The sequence below is a fragment of the Asterias rubens genome, chromosome 9 (assembly GCF_902459465.1).
Source record: "Asterias rubens chromosome 9, eAstRub1.3, whole genome shotgun sequence".
Taxonomy (NCBI): domain Eukaryota; kingdom Metazoa; phylum Echinodermata; class Asteroidea; order Forcipulatida; family Asteriidae; genus Asterias; species Asterias rubens.
Window position 1 is genome coordinate 5,228,853 of NC_047070.1, and position 18,865 is coordinate 5,247,717.

Consider the following 18,865-nt stretch of genomic DNA (forward strand, 5'->3'; position numbering starts at 1 on the left):
ATTCAGTTTAAAATGTTCGCTATGCAAAACTGCTAGAGGAAATCGTTCCCTGGTTAACATGGTTAATTGACTTTCTCCAGGATGCATGCCCCACACTTGGGATTCAAACCCTTGGCCATGGCTTGGTTGGCATAGTGCGTAAAGCACTCGCCTCTCACCAAGGTGAACCTAGTTTCTGGTTTGATACCGGGCCAGTGCCATGTGTGAGTTGAGTTGCACGTTGGTTCTCGGCTTTGCCACGAGGGTTCACCAGACCACCCTGTTTTTCCTCTCTTGGGAAAAATCAAGCACTTGCGTTCTCTGGCTGTGCTCTGTGGTCATGTTGGGTTGATGTGGCTGGCTGCCGAAGGCACCCTTGCATGCCTGCTTCTCAAACACGTTTTAGCCGTGTCCTTCACAATTCAGCTCTAGCTGCGAATAAGGATGATTAGCCTCCCAAATTATTTGTATATATTAATTTACCTGGTCCAGCACCATCATAATTGAAATCCTCAATGACGATGGTTTTTGAGTCAGCGATTTTAACGGTACCAGTGACGCCATGAGCTTCTGTCCTTAGCTGACCCAACTCCTTGCCGAAGTATTGTGCGGCGGATGAAAGACCCACGACTGCAAGTAGAATAGGATTAATATTAATATTAAAGCCATTATACACTTTCGGTAAACAGTATTGTCCAAGTCCCACACTTCGTGTATCACAACTTATATATAAAATAACGAACCTGTGAAAATTTAGGTTCAATCGGTCATCTCGCTAACGAGAATTTATATTGTTTTAATGTTTTTTCAAAAAGTAAAGCATTTCATGGAACAATATTTCAAGAGAAGTCTTTCACCATTACCTTCTGTAAACCCTGTAAATTATTTGTAAATCTGTGAACTTTTTTTTTTTCTGCACCGAAAGTGTATAATTGCTTTAAAAGGAACATTACAGAATTGGAAAAAAAAAAAAAATCAGAAATTAAAAAAAAAACTTAGTAATTATGATGAATAGTAGCAAACATGCATTGAAATATTTCTGTCTGTTATGACAATTTTGATGAGAAACAAATAAAACCAACTTTGAGTTTGGAGTCTATCCCTGAATGAGCACTTTTTTTCTTCTTCATTTTTTAAATTTAATCTAAGGGTACTTTTTGTAGGAAACAAAACATGATGTCCACAGATTTACATTAAGTTTACACGGTTTGAAGATAATGATGGAAGAAAGCTTCCCATAAAACATTTCTTGCTGAGGTGTGGAGAAATGAGTAAAGCAATGTCACAAAGATAATCAGAAAGCGGAAATTATTTAAAGGCAGTGGACACTATTGTTTATTGTCAAAGACAAGCCTTCACAGTTGGTGTATCTCAACATATGCATAAAATAACTAACCTGTGAAAATTTGAACTCAATCGGTCAATGAACTTGCGAGATAATAATGAAAGAAGAAAACACCCCTGTCACACGAAGTTCTGTGCGATTAGATGGTTGATTTCGAGACCTCAAATTACTTCTTTCTCGAAAACTATGGCACTTCAGAGGGAGCCGTTTCTCACAGTGTTTTGTACCATCAACCTCTCCCCATTACTCGTCACCAAGAAAGGTTTTATGCTAATAATTATTTTGAGTAATTACCAATAGTGTACCACTGCCTTTAAGCACCTCATACAACCTACTACATGTACCAGTTCTGGCATTCAAAAACTACAGCACCTATAGCAAGTTATACTTTAAGGGGAGCTTTCGACCATCAGTATCTTCAAACTGTGTAAGTTTAATGCCAATCTGTGGACACTTAGTTGTGTCCTAAAGAAAGTACTAGAACCCTTAAAGAGCAAACTTCCAGGTCCTGAATAGGCCTATACCATACCCAGGCCCTTAAAGAGCAAACTTCCAGGTCCTGAATAGGCCTATACCATACCCAGGCCCTTTAAAAGCAAACTTCCAAGTCCTGAATAGGCCTATACCATACCCAGGCCCTTTAAAAGCAAACTTCCAGGTCCTGAATAGGCCTATACCATACCCAGGCCCTTAAAGAGCAAACTTCCAGGTCCTGAATAGGCCTATACCATACCCAGGCCCTTTAAAAGCAAACTTACAAGTCCTGAATAGGCCTATACCATACCCAGGCCCTTTAAAAGCAAACTTCCAGGTCCTGAATAGGCCTATACCATACCCAGGTCTCCTTGCCCCTTGGCCGAAAGTTCAAAAGGGTTCAATTGAAGTGTACAGTGAAACTTAAGTGTCTTTTCAATCAAATCATCTAGTTGGTTTACTTTTCGGTATCAGGGCCCCACCTCTGAGTTCATTTATTTCTTTTTGCTAGGCAACAAACAAAAGTTCTGTTATTCCAACCTGTTGACACTCGATCTTCTCAGGGTTTTGGCCGGAACATGCTGAATTGAAATGTGGAACGTTTTTCACTTTGGTGTTTGTTTAGTTTTAAATTCTCTACTGAGCAATCAGACTTAAACTGTTGTATTTTTATGAGTTCTGTGAATTTTATTTAGAAGGCATGCTCTTTTGTTACTCTAACTTGTCATACTTGAACTGTATCTTTGATCCCGGGTTGGGTGTGTCAGGGTAGTTGACTTGAATCTGTGAACCCATAAAAATATGCCGAGTCACTGGAGTGGTTTTGTAACATGGGCCCTATTTCATAAAGACTGTAAGCACAAAAATTTGCTTAGCATAAATTTTCTTCCTTGGTAAAAACAAGATAACCAACTAAATTTTAATATGTTGCATATATTATTGCTTGTTACTGGCATTCAGCTGTTGTTTGCTTATCCTAAAAATCACATGGAAATTTGGTTGGTAATCCTGTTTTTTAAGGAAGAAATTTCATGCGAAGCAAATTGCGAAGCAAATTGTTGTGCTTATGAAATTGGACCCTTGCTAATTAAACAAAGCAATACATTTTATCGCAAGACAAATTGTCAGTATCACCATAGTAATTTGTATAGTGACATCACACCTTCCTAAATAGCAACTACGATTGATTTACAGTAACTATCAATTTTAGCTCTTTGTGAAACCGACCCCATGGGCCGATTTCACAAAGACTTAAGATTGATATTAACTGCAAATCAATCATAGTTGCTAAGTTAAGTGTGATGTCACAATACAAATCTCTATGGTGATACTGAAAATTTGTCTTGCGATGAATTTTATTGCTTTGTGAAATCGGCCCCAGCTGGTCCTATTGTTTGTCTGTTGATTAAGTGCTTGTTGTTGTTTACGATGGATATAAAATGTAAATATTTTCACAGGTTTATAATTGCATAAACTGTATGATATTGGGTCACATAAAATGTTGAAACTTGTCTCCCACAAATTACATTGTACCAATGATGTACACTGCAATGTCTTTCTAAATACATTTTCTGTTCATTTTACATATTTTATGCCCAATGAGGAAACACGTGTCTCTAATTACAGCCAAGAAAATGGCTTTGAGGTGAATTTGAATACAGTTCTCATCCAAGAATGTCACATGGCAAGGGTCTAGCCAAGCCCCCCCCCCCCCCCCCAAAAAAAAACCCTATAAAATAAATGAATAAATAAATAAATAAATATCCGGGTGTATGACTAAGCAAAATCAGTTTCACGGTAAATTACTAAAGACTGTGAAAAAGTTGTAATGGTGCATGGTACAATGTACCCCCACATGCCCCACATGTCATGACTCGGCAACAATAAAATCTAATCTCACAAAACTATACCAGAAATACAATTTCTTTCCCTCAAGGTTTTTTCTTTTAAAGTAAATTAAATAAAGTGGTCTGTGAAAAAGAATTGTGCTCGGTGGGTGTGGGAATTTTACAGTTATATGACGTAGCACAAAGTTCTTAAGGCCATGAAAGGGTCATGTGAAAAAAAACCCACACACACTACACTAATGTTGTCGCAGACTGTGACTTTCGTTCTTGAACCGGGGTATAACAATTTTTCCTATGATACGGGGCACATCTATGAGAACATTGTAAACTTATATTTAAACTTTGCAAAGGGCACCATGGCAATGCTGCGGCTGCCTTGGTTTAATTTAAAGCCTGTTTTTGTTTAGCATGTTAAGCGTCTCTTCTGGGACAATACAAAGAACCTGTCCCTACATATTTTTTCCTCCCAAATCCAAGCAAGACTTTTTGGCCTAGAAACAAATTATTTGGACAATTTTATTGAGTCCAAGGGCCGCCACCCTACTTTTTCAAATGTTTCAGGCTATTTGATCACATTTTCTGAATTTGCCACGGGCAAAAAGTAACGTGTCAGAAGAATACCATGCTGCCAAATCTTCTTTTCTATTTTGGCTGGTTTTTATCTTTTAGTTCTCGTTTTTAAAAGTAACTTTATTTTTCTACAATTTTGCTGCTTTTCATGAGCAACTTCTTCACTGGGGTGAGGATGTGGGATGCTCTAATGTCTCTCAATTGATGTTTTTTATATTACTTTTAATTGTCAGTTCTGGCTGATGGCAACTGATTTTATATTGTGGTGCACTTTGCACATCCGTGTCCTTTTGAATAGTTTTTGAAGGCTGTGTTTATTTTCCTTGTTTGCAGGATTGATTAAACAGTGTGTATTGTTTATTTTTACATGACGTTCATATCATTCATTTCCTCATAAGGTTTACTCTCAATTAGACTTTGTATGTACTTAAATTGTACATGTAGGTCGCCTGTGAGCTTTTTTATGATGCAGATATAGGTATAATGTGGGAATCAATATAACGCGGGAATCAACAGCACGCTATTTTATGGGGTGTCGCGGTCTGGTGGGAAGAGCATAGAGCAAGGCACTGAACCACAAGCTTCTCTCCACCCAGGAGTAAAATGGGTACCTGTGAGGGCAGTGATTCGATTTATGTGAATGATTAGCTTTGAGCGTGGTAACTTGCATCACCAACTGTTTACTCCCCATGGAGCTGAGATGGTTAAAGCAATGAAACACATGGCCCAGTGAGGGGTAATAATGTCAGAAGCGCTTTGATATGCCCTTTGGGCTGTGAAAAAGAGCTGAATTAGATTATTAATATTATCACTACTATTGTTAAACCACTCGCCCTTGGTGGACTTGGTGGATTTAGATCTGAGAGCCCACCACAACAATTGGTCTCGCTACAACTTTAACAGCCAATGAAAATCATTGAGCATGGGTGTGATGGATTCCCCAGTGGGAGTTTTGTTGACAAGTCTAGCAGCGGAATATTGTAACCCTTATTTTGTATGTTCCCCATCTTCATTCATGCATTTTAAGTAACCACAGACCTGTGAATCATCTCTATTCTACAAATTGCTTGACAGCAACTGTCAACTTCCCTGCCACTGCGCATTTGTCAAAGTATTGTCCGAGTCTAACCACAAATCTTGTGTACAGGACCTTGACTGGTTTCTCGCCTGATCACCCATATCCATTCAAACATGTCAAATCTTTCAAATGATCAAACACTTTCATCTATGAAGGTCAGTCACTGCATGGTTGCTGTCAGTGTTATTGTTACAAATTTGTTTTGGAAATGTTGCAGACTTTGAAAAAAGTTAAGGTCTTGGTGGTTGTTGCCTCAAGTTTATCATTGATTATATCGTTTAAAAAAGATTTGCAGAGAAGTTTCCAGAGAAGTTTGCCTTCAGTCAGTATATTCAAGTCCTGCAAACAGAAGTACTCCAAGAAAATGTCTATGACAATTTAAATTTGAGTGATGAACTTGTTTACAAAATGTCTGTGATTTTTTTATCTCAAAAATGGGATCACCTGATCTTGCTAGTTAATAATTTTCTGATTATGTCATCGTCTAAAGACAAAATAAACAGGTCCGGAGTTACACAGAGACCACAGCCTCTGTTGCCCAGCAGCCGATTTCATGAAATGCTAGGATTAATCCTATCTCAAGTTAGGACGAATAACTAGTCCTAACTTAGGATTAATCTTAAGGTTTACATGTCAAAGTGCAAGGCTGAGATTCGTCCCAAGACCTTAGATTAATCCTAAGTTAGGAAGAGTTTGCTGGTCTTGGTGCTTCTACAAAAAAAATAAAAAAATTCCCGTAGACGTTCAAACACAGTACTAAAGTCGGTTGACCTCATGGTTCAACCCGATCGAGTTCGACTCTGTGTGTCTGAACGGTTCTAAAGTTAGTCCGAATCGAGTTCAACCCACAAAAGATAAACTGTCCAGGGAGGGGGTTTATCCTTAAACCGCTTCGGGTGTATCTTTTAATACTATGGGTACGTTCAGACGTGGGGTTAAACTAGTCCTTAATCCGAGCACCGCGGGTGTCCAAAAGATAAACATGACTTAGTCCAAAATTGGCTTGCGTTCACACAGTGAGTTTATTCTGGTCAAGCGGACTAAACTAGCCCACGATGTTGATTATTGGGTCATGCATCGGCGAACCTTACCATTGCTGGTTCCGGTTTGTTACATTGTCCATGCGTTTTCCACAGGGTTTCGATCCGCTATCGTTTCTACGAACCTCATGGTCATCATGTATTCCATCAAAAAAAGACGGCAAAATCACTTCATATCCTTGCTTGGCCCCAGCACAAACGCAATTCTATTGTGCCCGCTGAAGTTTCCGTTCCGCACTGCCCTCGATGAACGAAACATTTACACGTTGTTGTTGAAAGCTTCAAATTATTTTCGAGTGTGAACTTTTGTAAATATATCACAACTTGGTCATTAAGAAGTCGTAGCCTACACACATTCTCATGTTACGTTAAAAATTGTTTTTCAATTCAACATTAGTCTGCTACTCGTATAACTGTTACGTAAAGTTGTTGAGGGCAGGAACCAGATACAACCTAGTTTTCGAACCCAAACTTTGGTCTTAATTGTCGATCCCGTGTGTGTAGCTTAGCTGTGATTAGATGCCACTTTCTTCAAAGCAAAACCCGTTCGTTATCATAAAGTAGCGTTGCACACAGAAGAAGTGAATTTAAAAACTAAATAGTGCTACTAAAAATGAGAACTTGTTTTCGTGCGACGTCCATTTCAAACATTTTCGGCGAAGGGGAATACCGGGGCCCCAACACTTAATGGTAACATAAAGGGAAGGCAGCGGAGAGACGCAAGGAGATATTATATAGCTCCATGGATTCATGAAGACACCACCCAATACTCGCTGCCGATCCATCCATACACGTGGAATGACGTCACCTTTGTTGCCGCGGTCATTTGGGCTAAAATAGACCGGAAGTAGCAGGTCAGTTGCGTTCCAACGATGGTTTACTGGGCCTCGCAGCGGGGGGTTGGTCGTAAAACCTGGGCTAAGTTAGTCTAGTCCACCAATTTTTTTGGTTTAGTTCAGCCCAGCTCAGTGGGTCAAATTAACCCTCGCGGACCAGAATATTGCGTTCACACGCAGGGTTAGTTTAGCACTTTTGGATTAAGGACTAGTTTAACCATAGAGTAAGGGTTTAACCCCACGTCTGAACGTACCCTGTGTGTGGCAGAATCAAACAGACCACATCCGGTTTAACTCACAACAAACCCATTGACCTCCGCAATCATTACGTAAACACACGGTGACCAATAAACAGCCCAATAAACAGGATGTTAGAGTAAAGGGGTTGCGTTTGCTTTGACCTCTATAAAACCAAAGATAAACCATATCAGGTTTAACTCAGTGCTGTCTGAACCCATGGAAATTCCTCCATGCTGCACCCAAGGGGAATTTATTTTTACGACCACCCCCTGCTGCTCATAAAAGTAAAACCAGTTTGGGTCTAACTTAGTACGCTGTCTGTACATACTTCCTTAATTTTTGCAATTTCATCTTCTCCTTTATGTTTATAAACCATAGTGTCTGCTGAATCACAGAATGACTGTATAAACCACACAGTAGCCCCAACCTGGACAAAGGAGGGTAAACCTCTTGGTGTTGGGGAATAAACTCAATAGTCTGGTGTATTGACAATAAAAGCAAGTGGGAAACTGAACAAAAGAGTGGCCTACCAGGTTTACCACACTCAGTCAATGTCAAACTTGCCCTGGAAATCATTTAGCTAAATCATGGAGGTAAAAAGGTTACATGTGGTGTCTAAATAGGCCTGCTGTCGATTTCAAGAACTGCTGGGATTGATCCCATAGATCTCGAGTTCGGACGAGTAACCCGTCCTAACTTAGGATGGGTTCAATGGGTCCTAACGTCTTCCGATAGGGAACTTAACTCGTCCAAAGTCCTATGATTAAAACTATACATGTAGAACTATTTAGGATGTGTTTGGTGAAACCATGGAGGTAACGCGGCGGCTGGTTGAACCTCAACTAGTCACGACTACGACACCAGTGGTGACTAATTCTTTATTCTCAAGATGCCTTGTGCCAATGTGTGCCGCAAGCACAATTATAGTAAAATTCAAGCTGAAAGGGTTATGTCAATGATGTCTGATTGTGTTTTGTATGTAAATTATGTTGTCAAGAATAGTCGTGAGCGACACAACTGGTTCACCAAATAGGTAGTCGCGACTATTTTTGTAGGACTTGACTAATGATTGAATAGTCACAACTACAACATAAGTCGCACTAGTTGCCCAGGCATATGTAGTTTAGGCTGTCAGACAGATCCCAGACCATTACCTCTACAGGTGAAACACATTGAGATCAGGTTGGCTTTGTCACACTTCCTAAATCACATAACTAAATATGACCTTCACTTCATATGTCCATGGAGGATACCAGGAAATACCAGTCATTGTTACACACACAATAGTGTGCAAAGCTACTTCCACAATTCTATACTCCATGATTTCACCTTCACATGACTATAGAATTACAAACAGGGACAAACATGAGTGGGAACAAAGAAGTTGTTTTGTCTTTGACTTTGAATTACTATGACTTTTCAAAAAGTGCATTCCCAAATTGCGCGATTCTATTGTTCTTGCCTTTTCTTCTGTACTTAAAACCATCTTTTACAAAAAGAAAACAAATCCTCAACAAAATAACAAAAACATGTTGTGGGTTGTGGGGGCGATTAGTGTTCTCTTCAAGTCACACAGCCATAAAACTTGTGTAACAAATTGAAAACAAATAGAGCCAATCAAGACAGAATATTCAACAAGCCACAAAAAGTTGCCCCATGATCATGACCAAGTTGGTGAATTAAATGAGAAGGAAAGTAAATATATATAATTTTTAGTGCAAGTAAAAGGACAACAAGGAGGCTGGTTTCACATTTTATTTCGTCGTATAGCTGAGAACAATCAATCAATCAATCATAAACAATTTATCACCAAAATCAAAGGTTTGCTCATAGGCGCCGAGGCACAGATGAAATAAATAAGTCATTAATGGTAGGCCTCCTGAAACAAGGTGGCTTTCAGAAGTGCCTTGAACATGTTGAAGGATGTTGTGTCCCTGATGTGATTTGGAAGTTTATTCCAGAGTTTGGGTCCATACACATGAGAAGGCTCTGAAGTTTATTCCAGAGTTTGGGTCCATACAAATGAGAAGGCTCTGAAGTTTATTCCAGAGTTTGGGTCCATGTATACACATGAGAAGGCTTTAGCCCTGGCGGCCTTACACTTTCGTTTGTACTACAGTGACGTCCTGGACATCAGGGTACATTTCTGGGGCAGAAAATTTTCACAGCTTCATACCTCAAATCTTACCTGCAACAAGCCACAAATTTCAACAGATTCACATTCTATGGCGGCATACATTTTTCTGCGGTGGGTTTTGGTCCTCATATATTCCTCACAAATCCGTCATTTTCGTGAAATAATGCAGCTTCCAACGTTAAAAAATTCCTGTTTCGATCGTTTTCTCTCAGTGTTGTCTGTTGTGCGTACGCGTATACATTCGCGTGCAAGACGCATGATGCAAGCTTAGACGCATGAGTTCTCGGTCATCGTATCTTGACTGGACAGCGTTAACACGCAACACAATTCAAAATTTGCGCGTCCTGCGTGTGTCTTGCGTACACACGGCAGACTGTGAGAGGAGTACGAACAAAAATGGGAATTCCTTAATGTTGGGAGCTGCATTATTTCATGAAATTGACGGATTTGTGAAGAATAACTTACGATCAAAACCCACCGCAGAAAAACATGCTGCCATGGAATGTGAATCTGTTGAAATTGGTACTTTCTTGCAGGTAAGATTTAAGTTATGAAGCTGTGAAATTTTTCCGCCCCAGAAACGGGCCTCAATAGTTAGGACTCTGTTCCTGTGTACAGAGATAGAGTCCTATATATAGGGCTACAGAAGGCTCTGAAGTTTATTCCTGAGTTTGGGTCCATACACATGAGAAGGCTCTCTATGATCAGTGAAAGTGATGTGGCTTGTTCTTGGCACAACAAACTATGGTGAACACAATCATCAAAGAAAACCACTGACACAAAACGATATCGGAAACTAGAAACTAGGTTTAGTGTTGTATACTTATACATCACATCCTGGGAAACTAGACTAAATATACTTATTTGCTACAAAGGATCATTCCTGGAATTTGAACAAGCAGGGGACTGTAATAAGCAGTTAACTGCTTGGCTAATTAATTATCCACTTTAAAACACCTGGATGTGATAGACTGTTGAGACAAAATCCTGAACTTTGAGGTTAAGCATGCGAGTTCCCAAAAATTATCTTTGGTTTTGTAGGAATCCAAAGTGCGCCCTCATTGTTGGATTTGTTCGAAGTTTACTTTTGGTATTGTCACGGGACAATCACCCTCTTTTTCTATAGCTTCGACTTGGAAGAGCAACTAATTTATTTGGGGAGCATGGCTCTGGCCATGCTCCAAAAAACCTATTTATATAATACGTGTCACACACGTGCGTCGGTTTTAGCGTCTGTGTGTGCTGACCTTTTTGTGAAATTCGTGCACTGTATTATGTAGGCTACATGTAGTGTATACTGTAGTGTACTTTTTGTATGTTTTCTATGGGTTGGAAGTATTAAAACCTGTATAGAAGAGATTTTCATATAAACATAATTGGCTTATATTGACTGTATTATTATTGAAATGTATTTTGGCGAATGCTCGTCCTTTATTAAGTAGAGGACCGGCTCTCTCACCTTCCCGTCTCTCTTTACAGTTTTAAAGCCCTACTCTACAATCTGGGGCGTTACCACTGTGTTTTTTATCTTCTTCTTTTTTTTTTATCAATTTGATCTTTCAAAAAAAAAAGGACTTAAAACTTATGCATGTTTGCTAGTCATGTACAGAGAGATGGTACATGTAGCAACGATTGTCATGTTTAATTTTTATGTTGAACTTTAAAGTGGAACAACCAACTTGAAACAAAAACTTTTTGCAGAAAACACACTGTGTTGAGCTGAAACACCAGAGCTCAAGTCCAGTACTCTTTATATCTGTTCGGTCCAGCCACCACACACGATTTGTAAGGAAACAAGTCCTAATGTTTTAACAGTGTTCAGACAACAGTTGCCGACATTCTTAATGAGAAAATTTGCCGAGTTTTTGTGACTTGTTTTCTTTCTTTTTGAAGCAATTTTTTACGTACAAATATCTTTTTTTTTAAATATGAGTTGCACCGATTTGTTTCATACAAAACGACAGATATGCTCTTCATTTCAATGTACTGCTACATTATTTCTGTCAATACTCTTCAGATAAAGTCGAAAAAGACTGAATTTCAGAAGCCCTTTGGACTAATTAATATTCAAACCGAGGTGACGCTTGAAAAACAATGCTTATCAGTGCAGATAAATCACAAAGGAAACGAGTGTACTGCGGGTAGACTGACAACTTGTTCGTCTGACAACTCGACCCTTCGGACAACTTAACGGTTAAGACAGCTCGACCGTTCGGACAACTCGACAGACCTATTTTTCAACCGTCAGACAACTTGACTTACAACATGTAGGACCAGGACACTGTGGACAAGTCGCAGGCAGATTGCCCTGACGGGAGCTTCGGCACGAGGCACGCACAGGGCCGGGAGGGCTTGGGGGTGGGGGAGGGGGGTAGGGGTACAGTTAGAGTAAGAGTTAACATTTTGACAGGGAATTCATGTTCAGGGAATTCATGTTCAAACAACTGAGGTTAACCATTAAATCACCGCTTGGTCTTGGCTTTCTGTCGTGTTGTCAAGCTGTCTCAACCGTCAAGTTGTCCGAACGGTCTAATTGACCGACAGACGAGTTGTCTAACAACCGTTTTAACACGCCTCGGACCTGCACAGTCTATAGTAATTTTAGAAAAGTTTTGCAGCAAGGTACTGTACTCACCATGTATAATGAACGCCAACGCCACGACACCCATCATGGCTATACTTGTTATTTGATCCACTTACTGCTGCGGAGCAAGCTTGTCTGAAATTTTGAAATACCTTGGAAGTGAAACAAAAAGTAATTGTAATTATCTCACAGTGTACATCGCTCAACTTTGCGGGGAAAATACACAAAATGCTAAAAATCTTTTCTTGACCGCATATTTTATTTTATTTTCAGAATTTAATGAGAAAAAAATACCGTGCACTTGTAACATTTTGAAGAAGTCAGTTTATTTCAGAAGATTCATTGCATAATTGTATTGTGCAGAAAAAAATGCAAATTATACTTGAAGAAGACACACAAATCAGAGGGCAAAACATTATCCAGATTTGTATCTGTTTTTCGTACAAGGATATTTAGGAATTTTCTTACGAGGATTCTTAGGAATATAGAATTTGAACCATTTGAAGAGAGAGACAAAGCTAGGGAGCGACATTGCAGGGGGCGACTTTGCTAGGTTGCCAATTTTTAAGCAGGGAAAAATTTATGGGACGAGATTACTGGTTCAAGTTGCTCTCCATAAAATGCCACAAGTCTTAATATAATACTTGACCGCAGCATAATATTATTTATTTTTAAATGCACTGTCGCATGCAATGAATATTGAACCCATATAGTAGTCTTTGTACTCCACTACAGGAGAGTTTCACTCCTCTGGAGTTAACCGCCACTTGTACCTTATTTAATACATTTCTCTTTATTACACTATAATACAAGTATTAAAGGGAGCGGACACTATTGGTAATTACTCAAAATAATTATTAGCATAAAACCTTACTTGGTAACGAGTAACGGGGGGAGGTTGGTAGTATAAAACATTGTAAGACATGACATCCGCTGAAGTGGATTAGTTTTTGAGAAAGAAGTAATTTTCCACAAATTTGATTTTGAGACCTCTTAATTATCTCGCAATTTCGATGACCGATTGAGCTCAAATTTTCACAGGTTTGTTATTTTATGCAATAGGCCTAGATGTTGAGATACATTGTACAGTAAGTGAGAAAAACCCTGGTAGTTGACAATTACCAATTTAGTGTTCAGTGTCTTTAACATGTTGTTCGAATTGTGCAAATCAAAATAAACCAACCAAACAAACACACAAACTAGTGTGGACAAGTAAAATAATAATAATAAAATATAAACAAATTCATCGAGTTTTCACACTCCAAGGGTTTCTCAAAGCGCTAAAGTTCACATCATTACCCATGGTCACTGGGCAATGGCATTTAATGCTTTCTTTGTAAACCAAGACCTCAGCTCCCCCCCCTGGGGAGAACATTATACAGCCTGTGCAACAATAATATGCGCTAAGCCAAAACCATCTTTGCCCTCTCAGGTACCAATCACCCCTGGGTGGAGAGTTCAGCAATTATAGTCTGAAAGTGTCTTGCTCAAGGACAAAAGTGTCACGACTGGAACTCAAGCTGGGATTCGAACCAACACTCTGCTGAACAGAAACACCAGAGCTTGAGTTTGGTGATCTTATCAACGTCTTGGCTTGGCCACAACACCCCTCGAAGGTACCCATTTCCTACCGGGTTGAGAGAAGCAATTATTTTGAAGTGTCCTGTCACGACCGGAACTCAAGCGTGGACTCGAACCCACACTCTGCTGAACAGAAACACCAGAGCTTGAGTTCTGAGATCTTATCCACTCAGCCACGACACCTCTCAAAGGTACCCATGTACCATCGGGTGGAGAGAAGCAAATAGTCAAGTGTCTTGCCATGGGACACATCAGTGTCACAACCGGAACTCAACCTGGGATTTAAACCCACATCCTGCTGAACAGAAACACCAGAGCTCGAGTTCGGGGTGATCTTATCCACTCGGCCACGATACCCCTCAAAGGTACCCATTTACCACCAGGTGGAGAGAAGCAATTATAGTCAATTGTCTTGCCCACAGGGACACAAGTGTCAAGACCGTGACTCGAACCCACACGCTGCTGAACAGAAACACCAGAGCACAAGTTCAGTGATCTTATTCACTCGGCCACACAACCCCCAAGAACCTTTGGCAGTTGGCTGAAATAGAAAGGCCTAGTTAGTACCATTCCTAATCATTGAATCAATACCCAAGGTCAAATTTATTGTGACTCTGCTGTAGAAAAACAAATTTGTTTAATCCCGTCATTGCACTGTCACTGTCAGTCACTCGAGCACTGTCACCATGGTAACCAGTGACCCATTTTTTTTCTCTCCAAAACTCATACCACGATGTTTCATATTATGAAATGTAGGATGCTGTAGTTGCGATAACGTAACCCTCCTCCCGACGGCCGCCAGGGATGCTGTAAGTGTATTTGAAACCATGGAAGGTTGGAATAAATTTTCTCTTCTTCCGAAACCCATTCTGTGACTTTCTGTGACTAAGTAACCCAATTTAATATTTCTGCTAGGTAGTAGTAGAAGGTAGGCCTAGAAGTTAAACTATATTTAATTTTAAAATATCGTAATATTTATATGTACCCATCTATTCTCAGGAAGGCCAATTTTAAAGCCAATTAATTTTGAGGAAAAGTATGGCTGCGATAACGTAACCCTCCTGCCGACACGCCGTCGGCAGGAGGGTTGTGGCTCTCCCTGCGTTATCGCAACTATAAAAAGTAGTGAGTTCCACTCGTCTTCCGTATTACTGTAGCGGAAATAATAGGAGTAGGCAACATAGGACATTGCCTCCATGTATACTTCTAGGTCTTCAATTCAAGTACGGAACAGTTCCACTCTCTTTCGTCAGGCGTCTCCCGTAATGGAACGAACCTCTTAGAGGATGTCGGCCACTTCGTACCTTTGTCACTTCGTACCCTGGACACTTCGGACTTTCGGGACACTTCGTACCATAACCAAATTAGTCACTTCGTACCTTGGGCGGGGTACGAAGTGACCATCAGCTGAGTCTTTTCGTACCTTCATTAAAATGGGGATTCCTCAATAATTTAATGTTCGTTGAGATAAAACGTAATAATACTTACTGAATTGTTACTTTTGTTTGAATAATGTCAATGTCATTTTTAATGTGAAATTAATATTTTGTATTCAGTTAATTACCGCCAAGGACAACATCTTCCGCCAATATTTTTTACAAATATTTTAAAGTCAAACAATCACGCAATCGTCAAAATGGCTCCTTGAAAGCCTTGCCCTTGGTCCCAACAAAATAGTTAACAATTGGTTTGATTTGCTTTTATTTCATAATCATCCGATCACAAAGCACAAAATAATCATAAATGATGCAGAAATCCCGAATTCATGGAATTAGTACGAAGGTAGGACGCAAGTGTCTCGTGACTCGTGAGAAGGTACGAAGTGTCTTGTAAGAAGGTACGAACAACGAATTGTCTGAAATGTCCAAAGTCACTTCGTACTTTGAAAACGTACGAAGTGTCTACTTCAAAACTATAATAAGTATCCTCCGCTTACCAGTTTTCACGCTATTATGCCTTTTTCTTTGAATTGGGAAAAAAATATTGATGCCATATATATCAACCGATGCCCTAATTATCTTCATTTGTTAATATGAAGTATGCAAACATATATTAAAACTTGATGGACATTGAAATGTTCACACCACACACCGATCTTCGATGACTTCAACTGGCCCCATTTGTTTTGAGTTTTTCCTGTTTTCACGGCAAACGAGAAAGTATGGTTTCCCGGTGAAGCCATACATGGAAGAAACATCTGCAGTGACTACAAGTGTTCTGTGAGACTCTGTGTATGACTCTATAGCCAGCAGTTGCCTTCATTTTATTCAAAATATTTTTTATTAAATTTTAAAAACTACCATGGTAACTTGCAAAAATAAAAAAGATAAAACAAAATTATAAAATGTGTGAATAATTACTGGCTTCCAAATCTGATTTTTATTTTTATTTTTTTATTTTTTTTTTTCTTAATATTTACAATAAAGCGCACAAAAATAAACAGTGATAATTGAATCAACAAGCTGATGTTTAAATTTTAATATAAATAATAATATTGATATGAGGGTTAAAAAATAAAAATCTCCAAAAATATTAGAAAATGATATAAGGCACATGGCTTCTTTAAGTTTAAGCCTCGGTATTTTTTTTCCAGAATGCTCAGCAAAACATTCAGTCACATAATTTTGATCATGAATTGTAAATTGAAATAGTGTTTGATGAAACTTTTTCGGTGGGCAAATATTTTTTATGCCTCAACATTATGACATGTTTTTGAGTCTTGTAGAAATGCCTAAAATACCAAACTTTTTGCATTTACAAGTGCAAATGACCAGTGGAGCCTTACGTGTTTCTAAGTTCTGGTCAAGGGAGAGGCAAATAAAACCACACAATTTTTATCTAGGGACTGTTTACATCGCGCACAGAGAGGTAAAAGATTTGCCACGATTTTAGGGACACCTCGAAAACAGGATCTCCTACGATATAAGGCTCCCCAACTCCCCAAGAAGTACGAAGTGTCCAGGATACGAAGTGTAGACAACATAGCCTACGTACATGTAATGGTCTTAAAGTCTATTGTAATTAGTAATAAATACTCACCGCTGACGTTTGCTCTAGATGTTGATGTGCACTACGACTCCGACCGAGCACATGAATAACAGCTTAGTAATAAAGTACCGAACTGCACCCAAATAAAAACAACCTGCTTTTAAGGCTTCTGCTGGTGGTCGGTGTCCTACCATTTTCCATGCGGGTAAAAATGCCAGATATATCACAGACAACAAATCAAATTACTACAAAATTAAGCCCGCATAATAGCTTTAAAAAAAAATTAAATTCCTTGATTTGCATTTTTCAGAACACTTATAGGATGTAAATGGAGAATTATTTTTGGGGAAAATCTCATTGTATGAGATATGGTAGATTTTCCCCCTTTAAAAAAATGGAATGGTCTAAAGATGAAAACAAAAGCAATGCGTACGGGATGGACGGTCAGACGGCCGGTGGTGTTTATGTATGGAGCTTTAGCAGTGCCAAACCAAATAAGATACAGAGTTCGTTCGTTCTTGTTTTATAAAATAATTCAACCCGTTAGTATTTATCCTGCTAATACTACTAACTGAAATCACAAACTTGTTTAAAACAATTTCTTTTTTAAAGGCAGTGGACACTATTGTTAATTACTCAAAATAATTATTAGCATGAAACATAATTAATTGGTGACGAGGGGGAGAGGTCCATCCCTCTGAAGTGACGTAGTTTTCGAGAAAGAAGTAATTTTCCACGAATTTGATTTCGAGACCTCAAATCATAGAGTTCTATGCTCAAATCTAGAATTTGAGGTCTCGAAATCTAACATCTGAAAGCACACACAACTTCGTGTGACACGGGGTTTTTTTTCAGTCATTATTCTCCGCAACTTCGACGACCAAATGAGCTGAAATTTTTACAGGTTTGTTATTTTATGCATATATGTTGAGATACACCAAGTAAGAAGACCGGTCTTTGACAATTATTACCAATAGTGTCCAGTGTCTTTAAATCAGTTAGCTGACCGTTTAGTTATCTAGTAATCTAGATAATTTGTTTGGCGCTCCTAAAGCTCCGTACATTTTCTCAGGCAGCTCGTACCATGAGGTGCATGACAGATTGTTGTGAAGAGAAATGTACAAACAATTTTGAGAATAAATTGGGTGTGTCACTCGAGGAAGGCATGATTTTCTATAGTAGAAATATTTCTACACTTCTGTGGTTGTGGCAGCAACAAAAGTACATTGAGTGTCACACGAAGTTGTGTTTGATTTCGAGACCTCAAGTTCTAAATCTGAGGTCTCGAAATCAAATTCGTGGAAAATTACGTCTTTCTCTAAAACTATGGCACTTCAGAGAGAGCCGTTTCTCACAATGTTTTATACCGTCAACCTCTCCCCATTTACTCGTCACCAAGTAAGGTTTTATGTCAATAATTATTTTGAGTAATTCCCATTAGCGTCCACTGCCTTTAATTTTGTAGGGCGCTGTATGAATGGTGTAATATTACTCTGTGGTAAGCACTGCCAGTTATTCATAATCAAAAATACGGATGGTTGTACGTTGGCTACAATAACCATGGTGATACATACGTAGGACTACTCAATAACCAAGAACTTTATTATGTCATCAGACAAACGTCAGTTTTGAACAATAGAGGGCACTATTTACACTATCGTTACAAAAATTGTTACACATCGAACAAACTCACTAACCAATTTGCTGTAGCTTTAGTTTTCAAAAGTTCTCGACAAATTATTTAGAGTTCTCTCAGACCCTTGGAACCAAATCCATTTTATTTGCTGACAATTATTTGCATATTATTTTACTTAGCCCGGTTGAATGTTTCAGACCTAAATCTCATCAAAACAAAATTCTACCCATTGGTTGAAATTTTACGGATCGCAATAATTATTTGATCACAATTTTCACTTAAAATGCACCATGAGTTGAGTTGATCACACATAATATTCACTCTATAGTTAAGTCACTTTACTTCTATTTGTGAGAATACCAACTGCGCTCACTATTAATTTTGTGTTAAAGGAATTGAAAGGTACATGTTTGGTAATTACTCAAAACAAATAATATATAAACTTAAAAACTGACTTGGTAACGAGCATTGGAGAGCTGTTGATAATATAAAAAAAACTGTGGGAAACGACTCCTCTGAAGTAATGTCGT

At 38.8% G+C, this 18,865-nt stretch overlaps 1 protein-coding gene across 1 annotated transcript in view; it reads right to left on the minus strand.

The window, feature by feature from the left end:
• LOC117294648 (protein Skeletor, isoforms B/C-like) overlaps positions 1–16,836 on the minus strand; it is a 35,682-nt gene extending 18,846 nt beyond the window's left edge. Inside the window, exons 1-3 of the mRNA XM_033777152.1 lie at positions 16,751–16,836; positions 12,182–12,282; positions 463–609 (exon numbers count right to left, since the gene is read on the minus strand). Coding sequence (XP_033633043.1) covers positions 463–609; positions 12,182–12,218 — 184 coding nt within the window. The 5' untranslated portion in view covers positions 12,219–12,282; positions 16,751–16,836. The remainder of the gene's footprint in view (positions 1–462; positions 610–12,181; positions 12,283–16,750) is intronic.
• Positions 16,837–18,865: the final 2,029 nt, after the last annotated feature.